Source organism: Saccopteryx bilineata, chromosome X, assembly GCF_036850765.1.
Source record: "Saccopteryx bilineata isolate mSacBil1 chromosome X, mSacBil1_pri_phased_curated, whole genome shotgun sequence".
NCBI classification, from domain to species: domain Eukaryota; kingdom Metazoa; phylum Chordata; class Mammalia; order Chiroptera; family Emballonuridae; genus Saccopteryx; species Saccopteryx bilineata.
The window spans coordinates 90,622,983-90,641,589 of record NC_089502.1 but is presented as its reverse complement, the minus strand read 5'-3'; the positions used below and the strand labels follow the sequence as shown (position 1 = coordinate 90,641,589).

General features: G+C 35.5%; 1 protein-coding gene across 6 annotated transcripts in view; it reads right to left on the bottom strand.

The window, feature by feature from the left end:
• USP9X (ubiquitin specific peptidase 9 X-linked) overlaps window positions 1-18,607 on the bottom strand; it is a 113,888-nt gene that overhangs the window by 70,045 nt on the left and 25,236 nt on the right. For all 6 annotated transcript variants that reach the window (XM_066249801.1, XM_066249802.1, XM_066249800.1 and 3 more), the window contains 8 exons: window positions 16,803-17,056; window positions 11,918-12,063; window positions 9,407-9,486; window positions 5,164-5,276; window positions 3,891-4,109; window positions 1,283-1,398; window positions 831-1,082; window positions 617-755 (listed from right to left, as the gene is read on the bottom strand). In XM_066249801.1, the coding sequence (XP_066105898.1) occupies window positions 617-755; window positions 831-1,082; window positions 1,283-1,398; window positions 3,891-4,109; window positions 5,164-5,276; window positions 9,407-9,486; window positions 11,918-12,063; window positions 16,803-16,898 (1,161 nt within the window). In that variant the 5' untranslated portion in view covers window positions 16,899-17,056. The remainder of the gene's footprint in view (window positions 1-616; window positions 756-830; window positions 1,083-1,282; window positions 1,399-3,890; window positions 4,110-5,163; window positions 5,277-9,406; window positions 9,487-11,917; window positions 12,064-16,802; window positions 17,057-18,607) is intronic.

Below are 18,607 nucleotides of genomic sequence, written 5' to 3'. Positions count from 1 at the left end.
CTGTTCCAGTACCAAATAATGCCTAATCTATTCCATTCATCTTTATCTACTCCATTTTAACCAACCCCACCCAACAAGCTAATAATTACTTTAGAACACCTATGTTCATCAATACGTTTAGGACAGATATGCTAAGATGTGGTCCCCAACCTTTTTTGGGCCACGGACAGGTTTAATGTCAGAAAATATTTTCACAGGCCAGCCTTTGGGACGGATAAATGTATCACGTGACCAAGACAAGCGTCAAGAGTGAGTCTTAGACGGATGTAACAGAGGGAATCTGGTCATTTTTTAAAAATAAAACATCGTTCAGACTTAAATATAAATAAAACAGAAATAATGTAAGTTATTTATTCTTTCTCTGCGGACCGGTACCAAATGGCCCATGGACCAGTACTGGTCCACAGCCCGGGGGTTGGGGACCACTGTGCTAAGATACCCATATTATTACCAAGTAATAAACTATGTTATTACAGAAGTTCTTAGGATTAAGTCATATCAATCTAAATACCTCCCAATTTCCAGGTTTCCTTTGAAATCTTATTACTAACTTTGAGTAGAGCTATTCTAATTTCTGCCTTAGGTAGATTCATGAAAAGGAAAAGAAAGGACTTACTGCCATTCGTTCAGCTGTGAGCCACTCCTCCTCTTCAGGGTTACCATGCCGATGGGTATAGTATGATACACTAGATATCACCTTATTAACTTCGTTCAGTGCATTCATCTTTCCATTGAAAGAAGAAATTTGCAATAATCTGCAAAAGAAATTCAGTGTTAAGTATGATTCTAAGCGGTCAATAAATAATTATTCCAAGGGGTAAATATCTTACCTAAGTATCATTTTTAACCTAAATATTTCTAAATTTTTTACAGTTTCTTCTTGTCCTGGAACCCTTGATGCTAAATTCTTCAAAGATTTAATAATCATTGAAAGAGCATCATTTTTGGCTTCATTCTTTGCTTCTTTTTTCAGTTCTTCATCAGTTAAGTTTTCTAAAAATTGTGGGACCATTTCAATTACTGGAAGAAAATACTTTTTCACCGTATGAAGAGTGAGAAACTCATAGCTTTGTCCAAAAGGTCTGCAATAAGAAAAGCATTATATCACTGTTGTAATACTTGATTTCTTACAATCAACTAGGACTGAACTGAGACTATTTATATTAACTTTAAAAATCCAAGTTACCAGTTAAAGAAACAACCATACTTGTAAAAAAGAAACTCATTTTTTATCTAGCAATTTCTATAATGCACTGAAGATTCATTTTAAAGCATAACTTACTTAATAAGAGCTGCAATTATTTGAACATTTAATGCTGATCCACTAATAAAACGATCATGCAAAATCTGGAACCCATTTAAAGTGCCGAATTTGTTGAGAAGATCCACTAGCCAACCCTGCAATACAGTTAATGAAGAAAGTTAACTTCCTGCTTTTAGGGGGGAAAATTACTCTCTGAAGTAATTTCTTGACTGAAGCATACTAAAAACAGGAAATTCAATACTTATTATGTAAAACCATCCTTAAAAAAACAAAAAACCAAAAAAATATTGCATATGCTCACAGTAACCCTGCCTGAGAGACAGAAGCTTAAGTAGCCATACAGATTAGATTACTAAGGCATAGCTTTTTGTTCATACCAATATAGCTGGTGAACAGCAATTTGAAGCCATACTTTTATTTCAGAGATATCATCATAAGAAAATACCTTTTCTTATCTGAAAATATATTTTTAAAAACCTAAGAGGATAAAAGATTCCTTAAAACAAAAACAATAAAAAAAAACTAAAGAGATATTCAGTAATTAAGGTGTTTGAATTCCCTTTTTGTTATAGTTAACTAATTTCTGGTATTATACCTCTTGCTCCTAACTAGAAGATACAGGTTAATGCTTTTGCTGCCTCATGTGAATGCACCCAATTCTCATCTTACAGGTCCACAACACAATAGTATGGATTGGCTTTCAACCGCCAATACTGGAATAGGTAATGATTTGTGTATTTAGAAGTGTGCTTACATGTAAAAAATTTTAAGTGAATTAAAATGGTTTATAGATAATAATATAGATAATAAGAATCAAATGTATCTACAAATTTATGTACACATGACAACCTTTCATACCTTGCCTTCTTCTAAAAAAAACCAGTTTAGAAGCCACTAAGGGAGAAACAAGAGGCAGTTCCTCTACCTAAGCCTTTAGCAAAAATAATTTCTACAACTATTAAAAAACAAAAAGACATGTCTAGCACAAAGGGAAAATGCTAAGTAAAAGGTAACTGCTTTAAAGAGACAATATGCTTGTTCTGGTTAGTTTTGGTATGATTTATGAAAATCAACATTAACTAAATTCTCTAATAAATCAACTACCATATTCCTATAAATCCATTATTTTCCTACTTTTTTATTTGGTCCTAAAATCTAACTCAAAATAATTTAATTCAACAGGTCCCTTTGGCAACCAGCAATTCTAAGAAAGCACATACTTATGTAATGTGTGGGTTTTTTTGTTTTGTTTTGTTTTTAAATACAGGGACAGAGATAGCGTCAGAGAGAGGGATAGATAGGGACAGACAGACAGGAACGGAGAGAGATGAGAAGCATCAATCATCAGTTTTTAGTTGCGACACCTTAGTTGTTCACTGATTGCTTTCTCATATGTGCCTTGACCGCGGGCCTTCAGCAGACCGAGTCACCCCTTGCTCAAGCCAGCAACCTTGGGTCCAAGCTGGTGAGCTTTGCTCAAGCCAGATGAGCCCGCACTCAAGCTGGCGACCTCGGTGTCTCAAACCTGGGTCCTCCGTATCCCAGTCCGACGCTCTATCCACTGCGCCACCGCCTGGTCAGGCACGTGTGTTTTTAACCTCCCTAGTAACTGGAATGAAACTATTAGGCAGATACAATCCTCCCATATGTTTTCATCTGCAATGTATGTTTAAGCAATTAGGAGTATTTGGTTATTAATACTCAAAAAGAGCTAGACCTCAAAGAAAGATAAAATATCTTCAACCAAAAACCACCCTTTAAGATGTTCCCTGTGAGTCTCTTAACAGATTATTACTTACCTATACAAGAAAAAATAAAGTAAAATAAAGAAAAATAGGTATATTTTGGAGACTGCCATAATTTTGAAATTACTTTGATTTAGTGAAGCAAAAATAAACCAAAACTGGCAACAATATGAGCTTTGGTAAATATCAGAACACCTCAGCTCTAAATTCAACACATTTTGATGATTTCTGCTTTTAACAGAATAAATCAACCATTATGTGCATAAATTCAAATTTTCCTGGCAGGTTTTTCCTTTTTATAAAACCCACAAAATCAAAACTGTCTCCTTAATTTCTAAAATTTTCGAAGTATTTTTTGAATTATATAATACTTATATAAGAAATATAGTTAGGGATACTTCATAAAGTGTATACTGTTTATGCTGGTATAAAAAATTCACGTTGGAAAACTTACATAATTACATTTATGTATACTACAGATATATTTCATTGATATTTATGTTTTACTATTTGGCTTCCATTTATAACTTCTGTAATTTTACTTTAATGACACATTAGACACTTATAAGATCTTGAAGTTAAAATTTTGGAGATGATTATGGCCTTGGTCAAAGAAGTAATCTCCCACTCTTACTTAAAAAGGAAAAAATACGATCTACTTTACACTCAATCATTATTTCCCAAGAGGCTAAACAGAAGACAGTGTGAATTAACTACAGTGAAAGCTTAAAGCTGAAAAAGAACACCAAAACACAAAATAATGCAGAATCCCTTTAGAGTAATATAAAATTATTCCTTCACTATTAATAGGTTTGGATCATTCAAGTTCTGTGGCACAGCAAAACTGTAAAATTTAATTTTGAAAATAAGAAACAACGCACTTTTGGTGAGCGAGGATCCGGAGAACGAGCAAAGAGTTCATCTTCGGGCAACTGAACACTGGAGGAAACAGATTCACATGGACGTGTACCATTGTAGATATGGAATTTGCAATGAGGATTTAAGGCCATGGAGAGAAGTTCTAGAAGTGGAAACCAGTCTTGGGACAACTTGGCCACACATAGCTCCACCAGGCGATGAGTATTATTGATAATACACCTCTGTTATATATAAGGGAGAAAGGTGATTTATAAGATTAAAACATTGCAATTCCAAACAGAAACATTTTCTAATATTAATTATATTTTAGTAATCTTTCCAGTTTACTATATTGATCACTTAAACATTTCACTAATATTGGGATCAAACTGATATATCAAAAGACAAATTTGCATCTTTTTTATAATTTACATAGTACCTACTTTCAAAAGTCATTTGTAACAGCTTACAAAATGAATAAGGCATTGCTCTATGTCCAGACAAGCTGGAAATTTTCACTTTTTTCTCTTTGGAATTTATTTACTAGAGGCTGCAATTCTAAAATCTAAACAATATATCAATTATTCAAGATGGAATAGATTTGCTAAACCTCAATGCAAAAATCTTGACACCACTTGCAATGTTTCCATTTCTACACTTACAGTACATTTTCCTAGCCTGAAGGTGTTTGTAGAGGATTTGTTTGCTTCTGTCAGCCACTTGGTGACACCGCCATCTGAGAACATTTTAAATTATCCATTTGAGAATTTTTTGTATTGCAACTACAATTTGAATTCAAACTACAAATTTGTGTGAATACTGGCTTATGGTTTAAATTTTCCATTTTTACCTCTATTGCTTGCTAGGGTTCAAGCATACAGGTTTCTCTGCTGCCTCTATATGATAGGTTTATTTTTCTACATTAATTCTTTGTGTCCCAGATATTAAGAATCCCCATGTTTTTCTTCCTTAGCGGTACACCTCACAATTGATAGCATCGTATTTTCAATGAAATAGGGTGACTGGCCTAAGATCTCAAGGCACTTGAGAACCCAGGAGACAAGAGTAAACCCAAATTTACTACCTCTAAATCTCACACTCATTCTAAATGATTATGCTTCCCTCAAAAGAAATTATAATTTATAAGAAGTACTTTAAAAGTTTCACACTTTCAGACCTTTAAAATTCAACCAAAGAATCAAATATATAACCAAATATACATTTGTGTGTATGAATGAGAGAAAACACAAGTATCACTATGTAAAGCTGATCTTTTAAGGCAAATGCAAGACTCACATGAATTTCAAACTTCCAGCCACTCACTGCCTCATCTGTAAGGATTTTAGTGAATGATATTGTTAGTCCATCCCGAAAAAATCGCTGACAAGCTTCGCTTTTAACATCCAGGCCTAAAAAGAGTAGAAAAAAATTGATGCAAACAAGGTATTTCTCTGGTTGTCTTAAAATGTCCAATTATATGATAAAAGGTAATAAATAATTATAAACTATTCATCGACAGCCAACAAATGCAGATTAGCTCTGAGATTTTAATTATATAAAAGAGAGGACATTTAAACCCAGTATTATATTTTAAAAAAATATAAACCTTCCCTATTATAACCCATAGTCCCAGAAAAGATATAGGAGTGGAGGAGACATAGGTCCAGTGCATGTCAATGACATTTTACCTATCATTTTACTGTCAGGATCTAAACCATGCCAAAAACATTAGTCTTTAAAATTTGCTGAATTGATGAATAAAAGTGTAAATGAACAAAAGAAATGTTAAGAGTAGAAAACTGTAAACTGATAATGCATTTTCACTGTTTATTAGATAATTTAAGCAAGATACTAAAAAAACATTAATTTTTACAACAATCAATTTCAGCCCTGGCCGGTTGGCTCAGTGGTAGAGCGTCGGCCTGGTGTGCGGAAGTCCCGGGTTCGATTCCCAGCCAGGGCACACAGGAGAGGCGCCCATCTGCTTCTCCACCCCTCCCCCTCTCCTTCCTCTCTGTCTCTCTCTTCCCCTCCCGCAGCCAAGGCTCCACTGGAGCAAAAGATGGCCCGGGCGCTGGGGATGGCTCCTTGGCCTCTGCCCCAGGTGCTAGAGTGGCTCTGGTCGCGACAGAGCGACCCCCCGGATGGGCAGAGCATCGCCCCCTGGTGGGCGTGCCGGGTGGATCCAGGTCGGGCGCATGCGGGAGTCTGTCTGACTGCCTCCCTGTTTCCAGCTTCAGAAAAATACCAAAAAAAAAAAATCAATTTCAATTGTGGTAACGCCTGTTGACAATTAGAATATATCCATGATTACCCTATTTCAGAAACTGAAATATTACTGCCATTTATTTTAATCTCCAATTTCTGAAAAGTTGAGACTACAAAAGTAGTCCTTTGCTAAGAGAGAATTCACCTAAAGTAGACCAAAATCATTAAGACTTGGTTCCTATTCTACTCAAAGTCTTCCAAAAAATTGAAGAAGAAGCAATACTTCCAAACACATTTTATGAGGCCAACATAACCCTCATACCAAAACCAGGCAAGGATGGCACAAAGAAAGAAAACTACAGACCAATATCTCTAATGAATACAGATGCTAAAATACTAAACAAAATACTGGCAAATCGAATACAACAATATATTAAAAAAATAATACATCATGATCAAGTGGGATTCATCCCAGAATCTCAAGGATGGTTCAACATACGTAAAACGGTTAACGTAATACACCATATCAACAAAACAAAGAACAAAAACCACATGATCTTATCAATAGACGCAGAAAAGGCTTTCGATAAAATACAACACAATTTTATGTTTAAGACTCTCAACAAAATGGGTATAGAAGGAAAATATCTCAACATGATAAAGGCCATATATGATAAACCATCAGCCAACATCATATTAAATGGCGTAAAACTGAGGACTTTCCACCTTAAATCAGGAACAAGACAGGGTTGTCCACTCTCTCCACTCTTATTTAACGTGGTGCTAGAAGTTCTGGCCAGAGCAATCAGACAAGAGAAAGAAATAAAAGGCATCCATATCGGAAAAGAAGAAGTAAAGGTATCACTTTTGGCTAATGATATGATCCTATACATCGAAAACCCAAAGGACTCCACAAAAAAATTACTAGAAACAATAAACCAATACAGTAAGGTCGCAGGATACAAAATCAACATACAAAAGTCCATAGCCTTTCTATATGCCAACAATGAAATATTAGAAAACGAACTCAAAAAAATAATCCCCTTCACGATTGCAACAAAAAAAATAAAATACCTAGGAATAAACATAACAAAGAATGTAAAGGACCTATATAACGAAAACTACAAGACATTGCTAAGAGAAATAGAAAAAGACACAATGAGATGGAAAAATATTCCTTGTTCTTGGATAGGAAGAATAAATATAATTAAAATGGCCATATTACCCAAAGCAATATATAAATTTAATGCAATTCCCATCAAAATTCCTATGACATTTTTTAAAGAAATGGAACAAAAAATCATAAGATTTATATGGAACTATAAAAAACCCCGAATAGCTAAAGCAATCCTAAGGAAAAAGAATGAAGCTGGGGGCATTACAATACCTGACTTTAAACTATATTATAGGGCCACAATAATCAAAACTGTATGGTACTGGCGGAAAAATAGACACTCAGACCAATGGAACAGAATAGAAAGCCCAGAAATAAAACCACATATATATGGTCAAATAATCTTTGATAAGGGGGCCAACAACGCAAAATGGAGAAAAGAAAGCCTCTTCAACAAATGGTGTTGGGAAAACTGGAAAGCCACATGCAAAAGAATGAAACTCGACTACAGCCTGTCCCCGTGTACTAAAATTAATTCAAAATGGATCAAAGACCTAAATATAAGATCTGAAACAATAAAGTACATAGAAGAAGACATAGGTACTAAACTCATGGACCTGGGTTTTAAAGAACATTTTATGAACTTGACTCCAATGGCAAGAGAAGTGAAGGCAAAGATAAATGAATGGGACTACATCAGAATAAAAAGTTTTTGCTCAGCAAGAGAAACCGATACCAAAATAAACAGACAGCCAACTAAATGGGAACTGATATTTTCAAACAATAGCTCAGATAAGGGCCTAATATCCAAAATTTACAAAGAACTCATAAAACTCAACAACAAACAAACAAACAATTCAATAAAAAAATGAAAAATGGGAAGAGGACATGAACAGACACTTCTCCCAGGAAGAAATACAAATGGCCAACAGATATATGAAAAGAGGCTCAGCTTCATTAGAGAAATGCAAATCAAAACTACAATAAGATACCACCTCACCCCTGTTAGATTAGCTATTATCAACAAGACGGGTAATAGCAAGTGTTGGAGAGGCTGCGGAGAAAAAGGAACCCTCATACACTGTTGGTGGGAATGTAAAGTAGTACAACCATTATGGAGGAAAGTATGGTGGTTCCTCAAAAAACTGAAAATAGAACTACCTTATGACCCAGCAATCCCTCTACTGGGTATATACCCCCAAAACTCAGAAACACTGATACGTAAAGACACATGTAGCCCTATGTTCATTGCAGCACTGTTCACAGTGGCCAAGACATGGAAACAACCAAAAAGCCCTTCAATAGAAGACTGGATAAAGAAGATGTGGCACATATACACTATGGAATACTACTCAGCCATAAGAAATGATGACATCATATCATTTACAGCAAAATGGTGGGATCTTGATAACATCATACGGAGTGAAATAAGTAAATCAGAAAAAAACAAGAACTACATGATTCCATACATTGGTGGAATATAAAAATGAGACTAAGAGACATGGACAAGAGTGTGGTGGTTACCAGGGGTGGGGGGAGGGAGAGAGTTAGGGGAGAAGGAGGGCACAGAGAAAACTAGACAGAGGGTGACGGAGGACAATCTGACTCTGGGTGAGGGGTATGCAACATAATTTAATGACAAGATAACCTAGACATGTTTTCTTTGAATATATGTACCCTGAAATATTAATGTCATCCCATTAACATTAATAAAAATTTATTAAAAAAAAAATAAAAAAAATAAATGCTGCTGTGCAAATGCAAAAAAAAATAAATAAATAAAGTAGACCAAAATCATTAAAAAAAATAATTACAATAAGCTTTTACTTCTGCACAACTAAAAAAGGCCAGATTCCTTTTAATCAGATTATTGTGAAAATAAAAAACTGACCTCATCTTACAAGGTTTTTAAAGAGAAAAATCAAATTTTTCTATGTATTAAAAAAATGTAAGCTAGACATTTTACTTTAAATATGCATATAGACTGACTTTATCTATAACTTCAGAAAGTTCACAAACACCCCTGAAGACTGTTCAAAGGACATGAACCCTTGCTCTAGATATGCTTCATAAGACATGGCAAGAAATCTTTGTGGGATGTTCTAGTCTAGAAATACAAATTAAATGTTCATAAGAGAGAATAAAGTCTTCAGATATGAAATGAAAGGATATGTGGTATCTGACACTATAGAAAGCATTAACAACATCAAAACTTACCTTTTTTACTAAGATCAATAGCAGCTTCTAAAAGCACTTCTAATTCCCCTTTTGGCAAAACTGGAACCACCCATCGAGGCCTCCGAGTTTTAAAAATACAAAAAGATGTTTATTAGTTCACTTTTATTAGTAAAAGAGGCAGTATAAATGAGATACTAACTATAATTACTTATGAAAATCTTACTATTAAAATATTAAATAATGAACCACTTAGTTGTCTTCAATTTCCTCACAAAGAAGAAAAAAATTTGGTGGCTGTAACTTGTTTCTGCCTCACTTCATCATTGTTCATCAACTTTTCCTGAAGGCTGAGAAGGAAGTCTACAAATCTCCACGCCTCTATAGGTGCCTGTACCACTCCCTCCCTCAAACAAAGATGTAACAAGCACCATGGTGGTACTTTCTCTGGGCCGAATGGAAGCCCAACATCTAGGAACTGCCAGAATCACATTTAATGTGCTCTTTCAAATATACCATTAAAAACAATATCTTAAATATATATTTATTAATAGGAAAAATACCCAACATGAAGTGAGGAAAGCAAGTTACAAAATGATCTTAGAGTAAAAATCCCATACTTATATAAAAATCAATATATATGATAGTAAATGCAAAGATAACTTGGAAGACTGTATTCCTGATTGTTAGTAGTGTTTTTTGGTGAGGTTGTATATACCTAAGGAGGAAACAAGAGAGCATTATCAACATAATATTCCTATGTTTAACAATGCATAATTAGGCGCTGGCAGATTAGCAAAGTCAGAGTGTCATCCTTAAACAATAAGGTTGCAAGTTTGATTCCCCAGTCAGGGTACATATGAGAAGTGACTAATAAATGCACAACTAAGTGGAACAGATGAATTATTATTTTTCTCTCCCTGCCTCCCTCTGTTTCTGTCTCTCAATCAATTTTTAAAAAATTTAATGCATAATATTACTTACATAATCAAAAAATTTTAAAACACAAAAGATTTTTTTATCTCTGCAATTGTACGTAATAGTGTTAACTGATTTTTTTTTAAGTTAAACAAGAATTAGTAAGGCAAATGCCTATTAAATGTATGTTTTCCTTCCTTTCTTTTTTTTTGTATTTTTCCGAAGTTGGAAACGGGGAGGCAGGCAGACAGACTCCCGCATGCGCCCAACCAGGATCCACCTGGCACGCCCACCAGGGGGCGATGCTCTGCCCATCTGGGGCGTCGCTCTGTTGCAACCAGAGCCATTCTAGCACCTGAGGCAGAGGCAACAGAGCCATCCTCAGTGCCTGAGCCAACTTTGCTCCAATGGAGCCTTGGCTGCGGGAGAGGAAGAGAGAGACAGAGAGGAAGGAGAGGGGGAGGGGTGGAGAAGCAGATGGGCGCTTCTCCTGTGTGCCCTGGCCGGGAATCGAACCTGGGACTCCTGCACGCCAGGCCGATGCTCTACCACTGAGTCAACTGGCCAGGGCCGTTTCCTTTCCTTTTTGAGGGTTGGGGGATGTGTCACAACTCCCTAGCACTTACTTGTTGAGCCCATAGCCTAGGGAAGACCACAGCCACATGGGGTCCCCAAACAAGAACTTCCCTTATGTTCTTTAAATCATCTTCTTTTCTAGCACACAGGCTTAAACTTTAATTCTCTCAGAGTCTTCCTCCAAATAATCAGGGGAAGGGAGGTTGGAAGGGATATGTTTGTATTACAAGTAGGAAAACTCATTATACTCTGAAGTGCCCACTGACATGAGGATCAAGAGGAAAGAGCTGAGACAGTTAAATGCTTAAGACTAATCAAGAGTCCACAAAATTTATGACTGGTTTACCTCAGGCTCAGCCATGTAAATATTATTAAACTCATCCAGTAACCCTAGCAACCAACATACCAGTAAGAAAAATACCTTGCCCTGGACAGTGGCTCAATAGACAGAGCATCGGCCCAGCATATGAATATCCTGGGTTCAATTCCCTCTCAGGGCACACAGGAAAAGTGACCATCTGCTTCTCCCCTGCTTCCTTTCCTTTCGTCCCTCTTCCCCTCCCGCAGCCAGTGGCTCGATTGGTTTGAGCGTGGCCCCCACTGCTGAGGATAACTCCATTGGAGTGCATCAGCCTCAAGTGCTAAAAATAGCTGGGTACTCAAGCATTGGCCCTAGTTGGGGTTGCTGAGTGGATCCCAGTTGGGGCACATGCGGAATTTGGCCTATCACCCCTCCAAAAAAATCATCTTCATAAAACTCTCAAGAAGGGAAATAACACATATAGATCTACTTCAGAAACACACCAGCTATGGTCATCAAAAATCTGAAATCTAATGACATAACTCTCCCCTTTCATTTTTAAAATCCATTTGGAATCATAGGTTCTACCTGATAATGACTAATGTATTAAGGCTATTGCTATTAAGGAGGCAATGTGGTTACTATTGTGATATTCTTGTCCACTGTTTTTCTTACCCACTACAAATCACTATGCTGAGAAACTTGGTTGCTTTTCATGTGTATTATACACATTAAAAAAGAAAACAAAATCAACTCACCTATTGATCATGTCGTCCAACTTTGCCAGATCAGTATGTGGAAATGCAGGCTCCTCCTCTTCAATTTGTGGTGGAGCATCACCTTGACCTTGTTCATCTGGGGGAGTTGCCGGGGAATTTTCATTGGAAGAATCAGGTGATGAAGTCTTAATTAAAAATTAAATATTCCAGATTTAGGTTTCTATAACATACTTGCATCTAATAATTTAAACACCAACACAAATTAAGTGAAAATAACAATTTTTAAGATGAAATGATGGCCAATAGATTTATGAAAAGATGCTCATCTTCACTAGCTATCAGAGAAATGCAAATCAAAACTACAATGAGATACCACCTCACACCTGTTAGATTAGCTATTATCAACAAGACAGGTAGTAACAAGTGTTGGAGAAGCTGTGGAGAAAAAGGAACCCTCACCCACTGTTGGTGGGAATGTAAAGTAGTTCAACCATTATGGAAGAAAGTATGGTGGTTCCTCAAAAAACTAAGAATACAACTACCATATGACCCAGCAATCCCTCTACTGGGTATACACCCCCAAAACTCAAAAACATTGGTACGTAAAGACACATGCAGCCCCATGTTCATTGCAGCACTGTTCACAGTGGCCAAGACATGGCAACAACCAAAAAGCCCTTCAATAGATGACTGGATAAAGAAGATGTGGCACATATTTACTACTCAGCCATAAGAAATGATGACATAGGATCACTTGTGACAAGACAATATGGATGGACCTTGGTAACATTATACTAAGTGAAATAAGTAAATCATAAAAAACTAAGGAAGGTAGGGGAGATGGGGAGGGCATAAAGAAAACCAAATAAAAGGTGACAGAGGACGATTTGATTTTGGGTGATAGGTATACAACATAATCAAATGTCAAAATGATGTGGAGATGTTTTCTCTAAATCTACGTACTCTAGTTGACCAATGTAACCCAGTTAAAATTGTCTAAAAAAAAATTGTCTAAATAATTTTTTTTAAATGTAAAAACAAAAAAAAGGTGATATGATCATTGTAATCTTCAAATGTTTCAGGCAGTCTGTGTCACTATGCTTTAAAATAATTCATTTAATTCTCAACAGCCTAAGGAGTAGCCTGCTATTTAATATATGAAAAACCAAATCCAGATAATTAGCCCAAAGTTATAAAGCTCCAACTCTGTGGTCAGAACTCGAATCCAGATCTAATTCGGAGGTTTCTGTTCTTTATTTTTTCATTTTTTAAGAAAAAATTGAACTGTTGACTGTGTTGTGTGGCTGTCACCCAAAGTCAAAGTTTGTCTTCTTAATTACAACAGATACTACTTCTCTGCTTACATTTCCCATTATGATAGAAATTATTATACAAATAGGAAACTCACATTTTACAGATTAAAAGTTTGACAACTTTTAATCTGAAGAAAAAATAATTTTATTCCATAATTTCCCTAGTTTCAAATCATTATTCAAACAATTATCAAAACTTTATGATTATGGTTTCTAAATAAATCACATCATTTTCAACTAATATGGCTAATTTTATTTTTTCATTCTTCCTTTTTAGTACATCTTTCTCCCTTACCTCCCTCCCACTTCAGCTATGCATCTTAATTTTGAAGGATGGTATTTTCACTTTCTAATTAAAACTAATCTAAATTTTAAGCTGATTTTTACTCATCGGTTCTTCAGTTTTCTACCCACTATAGGTCGATGGCCCTAATTTCTGTCAATTTAACATCTACTGAACAGTTGCATTAAGTAAATGCTTCCATTAAAGACAGCTGGGTATGCTACCATTAACATGTTCTGCTTACACAGTTTATACATGAACTTAATTAAAGAGCAAATTTGCAACTATAACAGCCAACTTTTATACTTAAAATGGCAAACCCTGCATATACTACAGAGCTAGAACTAAGGCAAGAGAATCTATTTAACACAAAATTGAAGTGTTAGAAACCCAATACTATATTTGCATTTTAAATATACAACTTAGGAAGTCTGATTTATTATTTTTTTTAAAAGCCCTTTTGCCCAGGTATATATCTATTATACAGGGGTGAGCAAAAGTAAGTATACAGTTGTGAGTAAGTAAAACGCAGTGTTTTTCTTGTATGAACGGTAAAACTATTTTTGCCCAACTGTAAAACTACTTTTGCCCACGACTATATGCATGCTCACAGAAGTTGTAAAGACAAAAATAACAATTAAAATTTTGCAATACATCAACGTATAAGTCCCAATAACATTTAAAATGATTTTTTCAGTCTTTGTTCTGAACTAGAAAACCCTGTCTTTATATAAATTTTCAGTAAAATTCAACAAATGAAGGGACATTTAGTATTTTATAATTTTTATTGCTAGCATAGAGAGTGAGCTTTAAATCAGGAAGTGATTAATGCGTATAGTTCCTTCTTCTTGATTCAAGTGGCAAATCTTATGAAATAACAAAAATTCTAACATTAAAAAGTAGAAAATAAGAAAATGAAAGGGTCTCTAAGGATAGTTAAGAATATAATTTATTTTGTTCCTTTGTTGTTTAAATCACCAGTCATCTTCCAAAATGTAAAGATTAGAAAAGAACATAATGTAGATATATAATATCAATTTGAATATCATAAACCCAAAAACTCTTAAGAATTATCAAGAACACCTTAAATAAAAGTAAGGTTAGGGGCCCTGGTCGGTTGGTTCAATGAATAAAGCATTGTCCAGGATCGCTGAGGTCACAGGTTCGATCCCTGTACAAGAATCAATCAATGAGTACACAACTAAATGGAACTAAGGTAAATGGCGAGGTAATGATTCTCTCCCTTCCCCTCCCCTTCTCTGACATCAATGGGAAAAAAACCCCAAAAAACTGCAGGGGGTTTTAGAGGTTTAATTTTGTCTATAGCCATGCAAGCCACAAATATTGCAAAAGATGTTAGGAATCCATGCACAAAGCAGGTATAAAACTTGGGGTGGGGGGAAGCAAGATACTGGAACTTTAAATACTAGCTCCTGGTTTAAAAATAGAAATCTTTGGCATCCAACCTCAGATTATATTTAAAGGAACCTGAATACTGGCTAACACATTTATAACACAGGAAAGACTTAACAAGACCTGTGAACATATACTTGAGTACTTTTATGTTTTAAAAGTGAAAACTGGAGAGAAAAAGAGATAAAGTTGACAAATTTATTTGGGAAAAAAATTAAAACCTGACTTGCTCACTTCTCTAAAATGGCAAAAAGAAAGGAAATAGGGGGGGGGAGTGCATGCATAACTCTTTTCTATCACGCTTGTAGAACAGAGAACCTCTAATCTATTTTAGCCAGACAGTAAGAACTTGCCCCTAAATGACAAACTTAAGTACATACCCTATATAACAGCAATACTTTTTGTCTAAAAATTTACCTATATACAATTCTACATAAACATGTACCAACTGTAAAGAGGACATGTTATTCACATGCATATCACAAGTTTTAATGTTTGTCTTATTCGGTTTAATATTTCCCAGTATAAAACTATATACATTAGAAAAGGCTAAGAATCGATTGTTTAAACTTCCATTTCAAGAAATGAGAAAAAGAACAGCAATCAATTCAAAGAAGTAAAAGGAAAGGTTAAAAGCATACAAGTGGGAAGGGTGGGAAAATTAAAGCCAAGAGTTGGTTTGGGGAAAAGTTTAAAGAAACTGATAAATCCTTAGAAAGGAGTGGATCAGGAGAAAGAACACAAATTAGCAGTTATCAGAAATGAAAAAAGAGATATCATCACCACAGACCCTAAGATATTAAAAGATAAAAATATTAAAAAATAACTTTACTAGATGAAGTAGACAAATTCCTTGAAAGAAACAATTTATCAAGACACATACAAAATAAGAAAATTCTCTTATGAAAGAAAAAGTTGGATCTGTAATAAAAAAACCTTTTCATATATAAAACCCCACCCAGATGGTTTAACCAGTAAAATCTTCCAAACAACTAATAACAGAAATCTTAAACAAATTCATCCAAATAATATAAAAAGAATATCATTCGGGCCCTGGCCAGTTGGCTCAGTGGTAGAGCATCGGCCCAGCATGTGTAAGTCCCGGGTTTGATTCCAGGCCAGGGCACACAGGAGAAGTGCCCATCTGCTTCTCCACCCTTCCCCTCTCCTTCCTCTCTGTCTCTTCTCTTCCCTGCCCACAGCCAAGGTTCCACTGGAGCAAAGTTGGCCCAGGCACTGAGGATGGCTTTATGGCCTCAGCCTCAGGCGCTAGAATGGCTCTGGTTGCAACAGAGCATCGCCCCCTGGTGGGCATGCCGGGTGGATCCTGGCCGGGCGCATGAGGGAGTCTGTCTCTCTGCCTCCCTGCTTCTCACTTCAGAAAAATACAAAAAGAAAAGAAAAAAGAAAAAATCATTCTACAAGTTTACAAACCAGCATAAAATCTTGATACCAAAATATATTTTACGCTCTTTATAATTACTTCATTTGATCCTCTTTACAACTTTATGAAATAGTTACGCACTTGTTATCTCCATTTTACAGATGAAAAATGAGGTTTATAGAGGTTATATAATCTACCCAATCATAAAGCTAGTATGGTGGGAAGCTAAGATTTGAACACAAGCAATCTGACTGGATCCGTGTCAGATAGGCTACACTGGATGATTTGATACTCTGGATCCAGAATTGACACAGGGTTTAATTTAAATGACTATAAAAAAGGACTACATACTCAAGTGTCACCATCTACAATACTCTAGCTTTCTAGTCACTGTGTAAGACAGTTATTTTCCTATTTTCTAAAATAAGTCTTACGGTTGTTTCACAAATTTATTCAGAACATGCTCCATTACTTAAGTATCTCACAGTAGATATACTAATGTAATTTTAATCAGTATCTTAAAAGTCCTACCTGATTCTGTTGGAGGGAGGGCTGAGACTGTCCATCAGGAGCCTGGCCCTGGTTGTCATTCCCTCCTACTGGAGAGCCACGTGTCGTGGCTGTCATACTCGACACAGGGCAGATCTTTGCAATTTTGTCTGCTTATGTAGTTGTCTTGAGAAAAGAAATTATAGTCCACTTATAGAAGATGAAGTACCAGCATTTGTCAGTCTTAGAAAGCTCCAATTCAAGAATAAACCATCTTGCACAGACCATTGCATAACCTACAAGAAGAAGGAAAAATGTGTATTTGTTTTAGATATAAAAACCATGAATTAAAGAAATGTTCAAACTTAATATTACCAGTAAATCTAGTCAGGAGAAGGTGGCTATATAAATGAGAGGGCAAAGTGAAAATTAATACTATATTCAACTTAATAAACTGATAATGGTGTATCAGCTGTTATATCGAGTATACATAAAAGTACAGCCTCACAATAAAAATACCAATTTTCTCCCGGTATTGCAAAGACATTATTACACCAAGGCACTTAGCTGCCATTTTGATTCAATCATGGATTGGCAAAAACTGTCTTAAAACACACTGTAAAAATGTCTAAGCCCAAGACAAGGTAATAAAAATCTGATTTTTAAAAACTTCCGAAAGCATTGCACAACCAGTCTTCATCACTGGACCAAATGGTTTTTATACAAGCTTACAAGTGGTTTTACCAGGAAGTTTAAAACTTCGGAGGAATTTTTCTTTGGAGAGGGCTCAAAATATGTTACTATTTACTCCAACACAACTAAATTTGTCAAGTGACCAAGACTTCACTTTTGGCAAGGTTTTGACCACAGGAACTCCCACAGCCATAACAAGGACCCCAAGTGTACTACCTGACAAACAAAGGTGTACAGGAGAATGCCACCAAACCCGTAATTCAGTATTAGACCAATGGGGATCTCGGATCGCATCCTGAGCTGCAAAGTAAAATCATCTGAGGTGCTTTAATAAAACACAGATGTCCAAAGCCCTCTCCAGATTGAATGATTTACAGAATATGTGAGTAAAGCCTAGACATCAGTACTTTTCGAGCAAACCAACCTGAATAATTGGTTCTAATGTTCCAATAAATTGAGAATCTTAGCAGATTGTTTTATTGGTATATATTTTGTTATTATAAGGCAACCACACTTCCCATTTACTACAGAACAGTCCAATGTTTACCTTGAATTTAAATTACTAAACTCAGAGATAGGGTTTTATTAAGATTTTGATTCACTTGTCAATTGGCATAACAAAGTAAGTTCAAGACTGATAATATGAAGTACTAATGAGGTTAAAAACAAAAAAATTTTTCATGTGTGAAGTGGAAAAACAATGAAAAGATTACACGTTTGAGCAGCCTCTTTCACTTTTGTTTTCCATTTTTATACACCCTACATCACAAAAAGTAATTTGAAATAGACAATCTTAAAAACCTGAAGAAACTCACCTATCTTTAGCTATTGGCGGGGTCTACTGGCAAATTATTTGAACAATGTTTTTTCTTACCACTCCAAATATCAGCTAATTTAATTTCTCTCTTCTCTACTTCAAATTTGCTCTAATTTCTTCTTTTGTTCCCCAACCTGGACTTGAAATTCCACTGTATACTTTCTCCATTGGGTAATGCTCCAATCACCCCCTTAATCTTTCCCTGGATATTTTGTTTAGCTTGTAAATATGCTTGAATCTTCCTTACTGAAATATCAATCTCTGCCCTTTCCTTTCTCTAAAAACCTTAAAAAGAATGCCTCTGTCTCTCCTTTCACTTCCTCCATTCTCTATCATC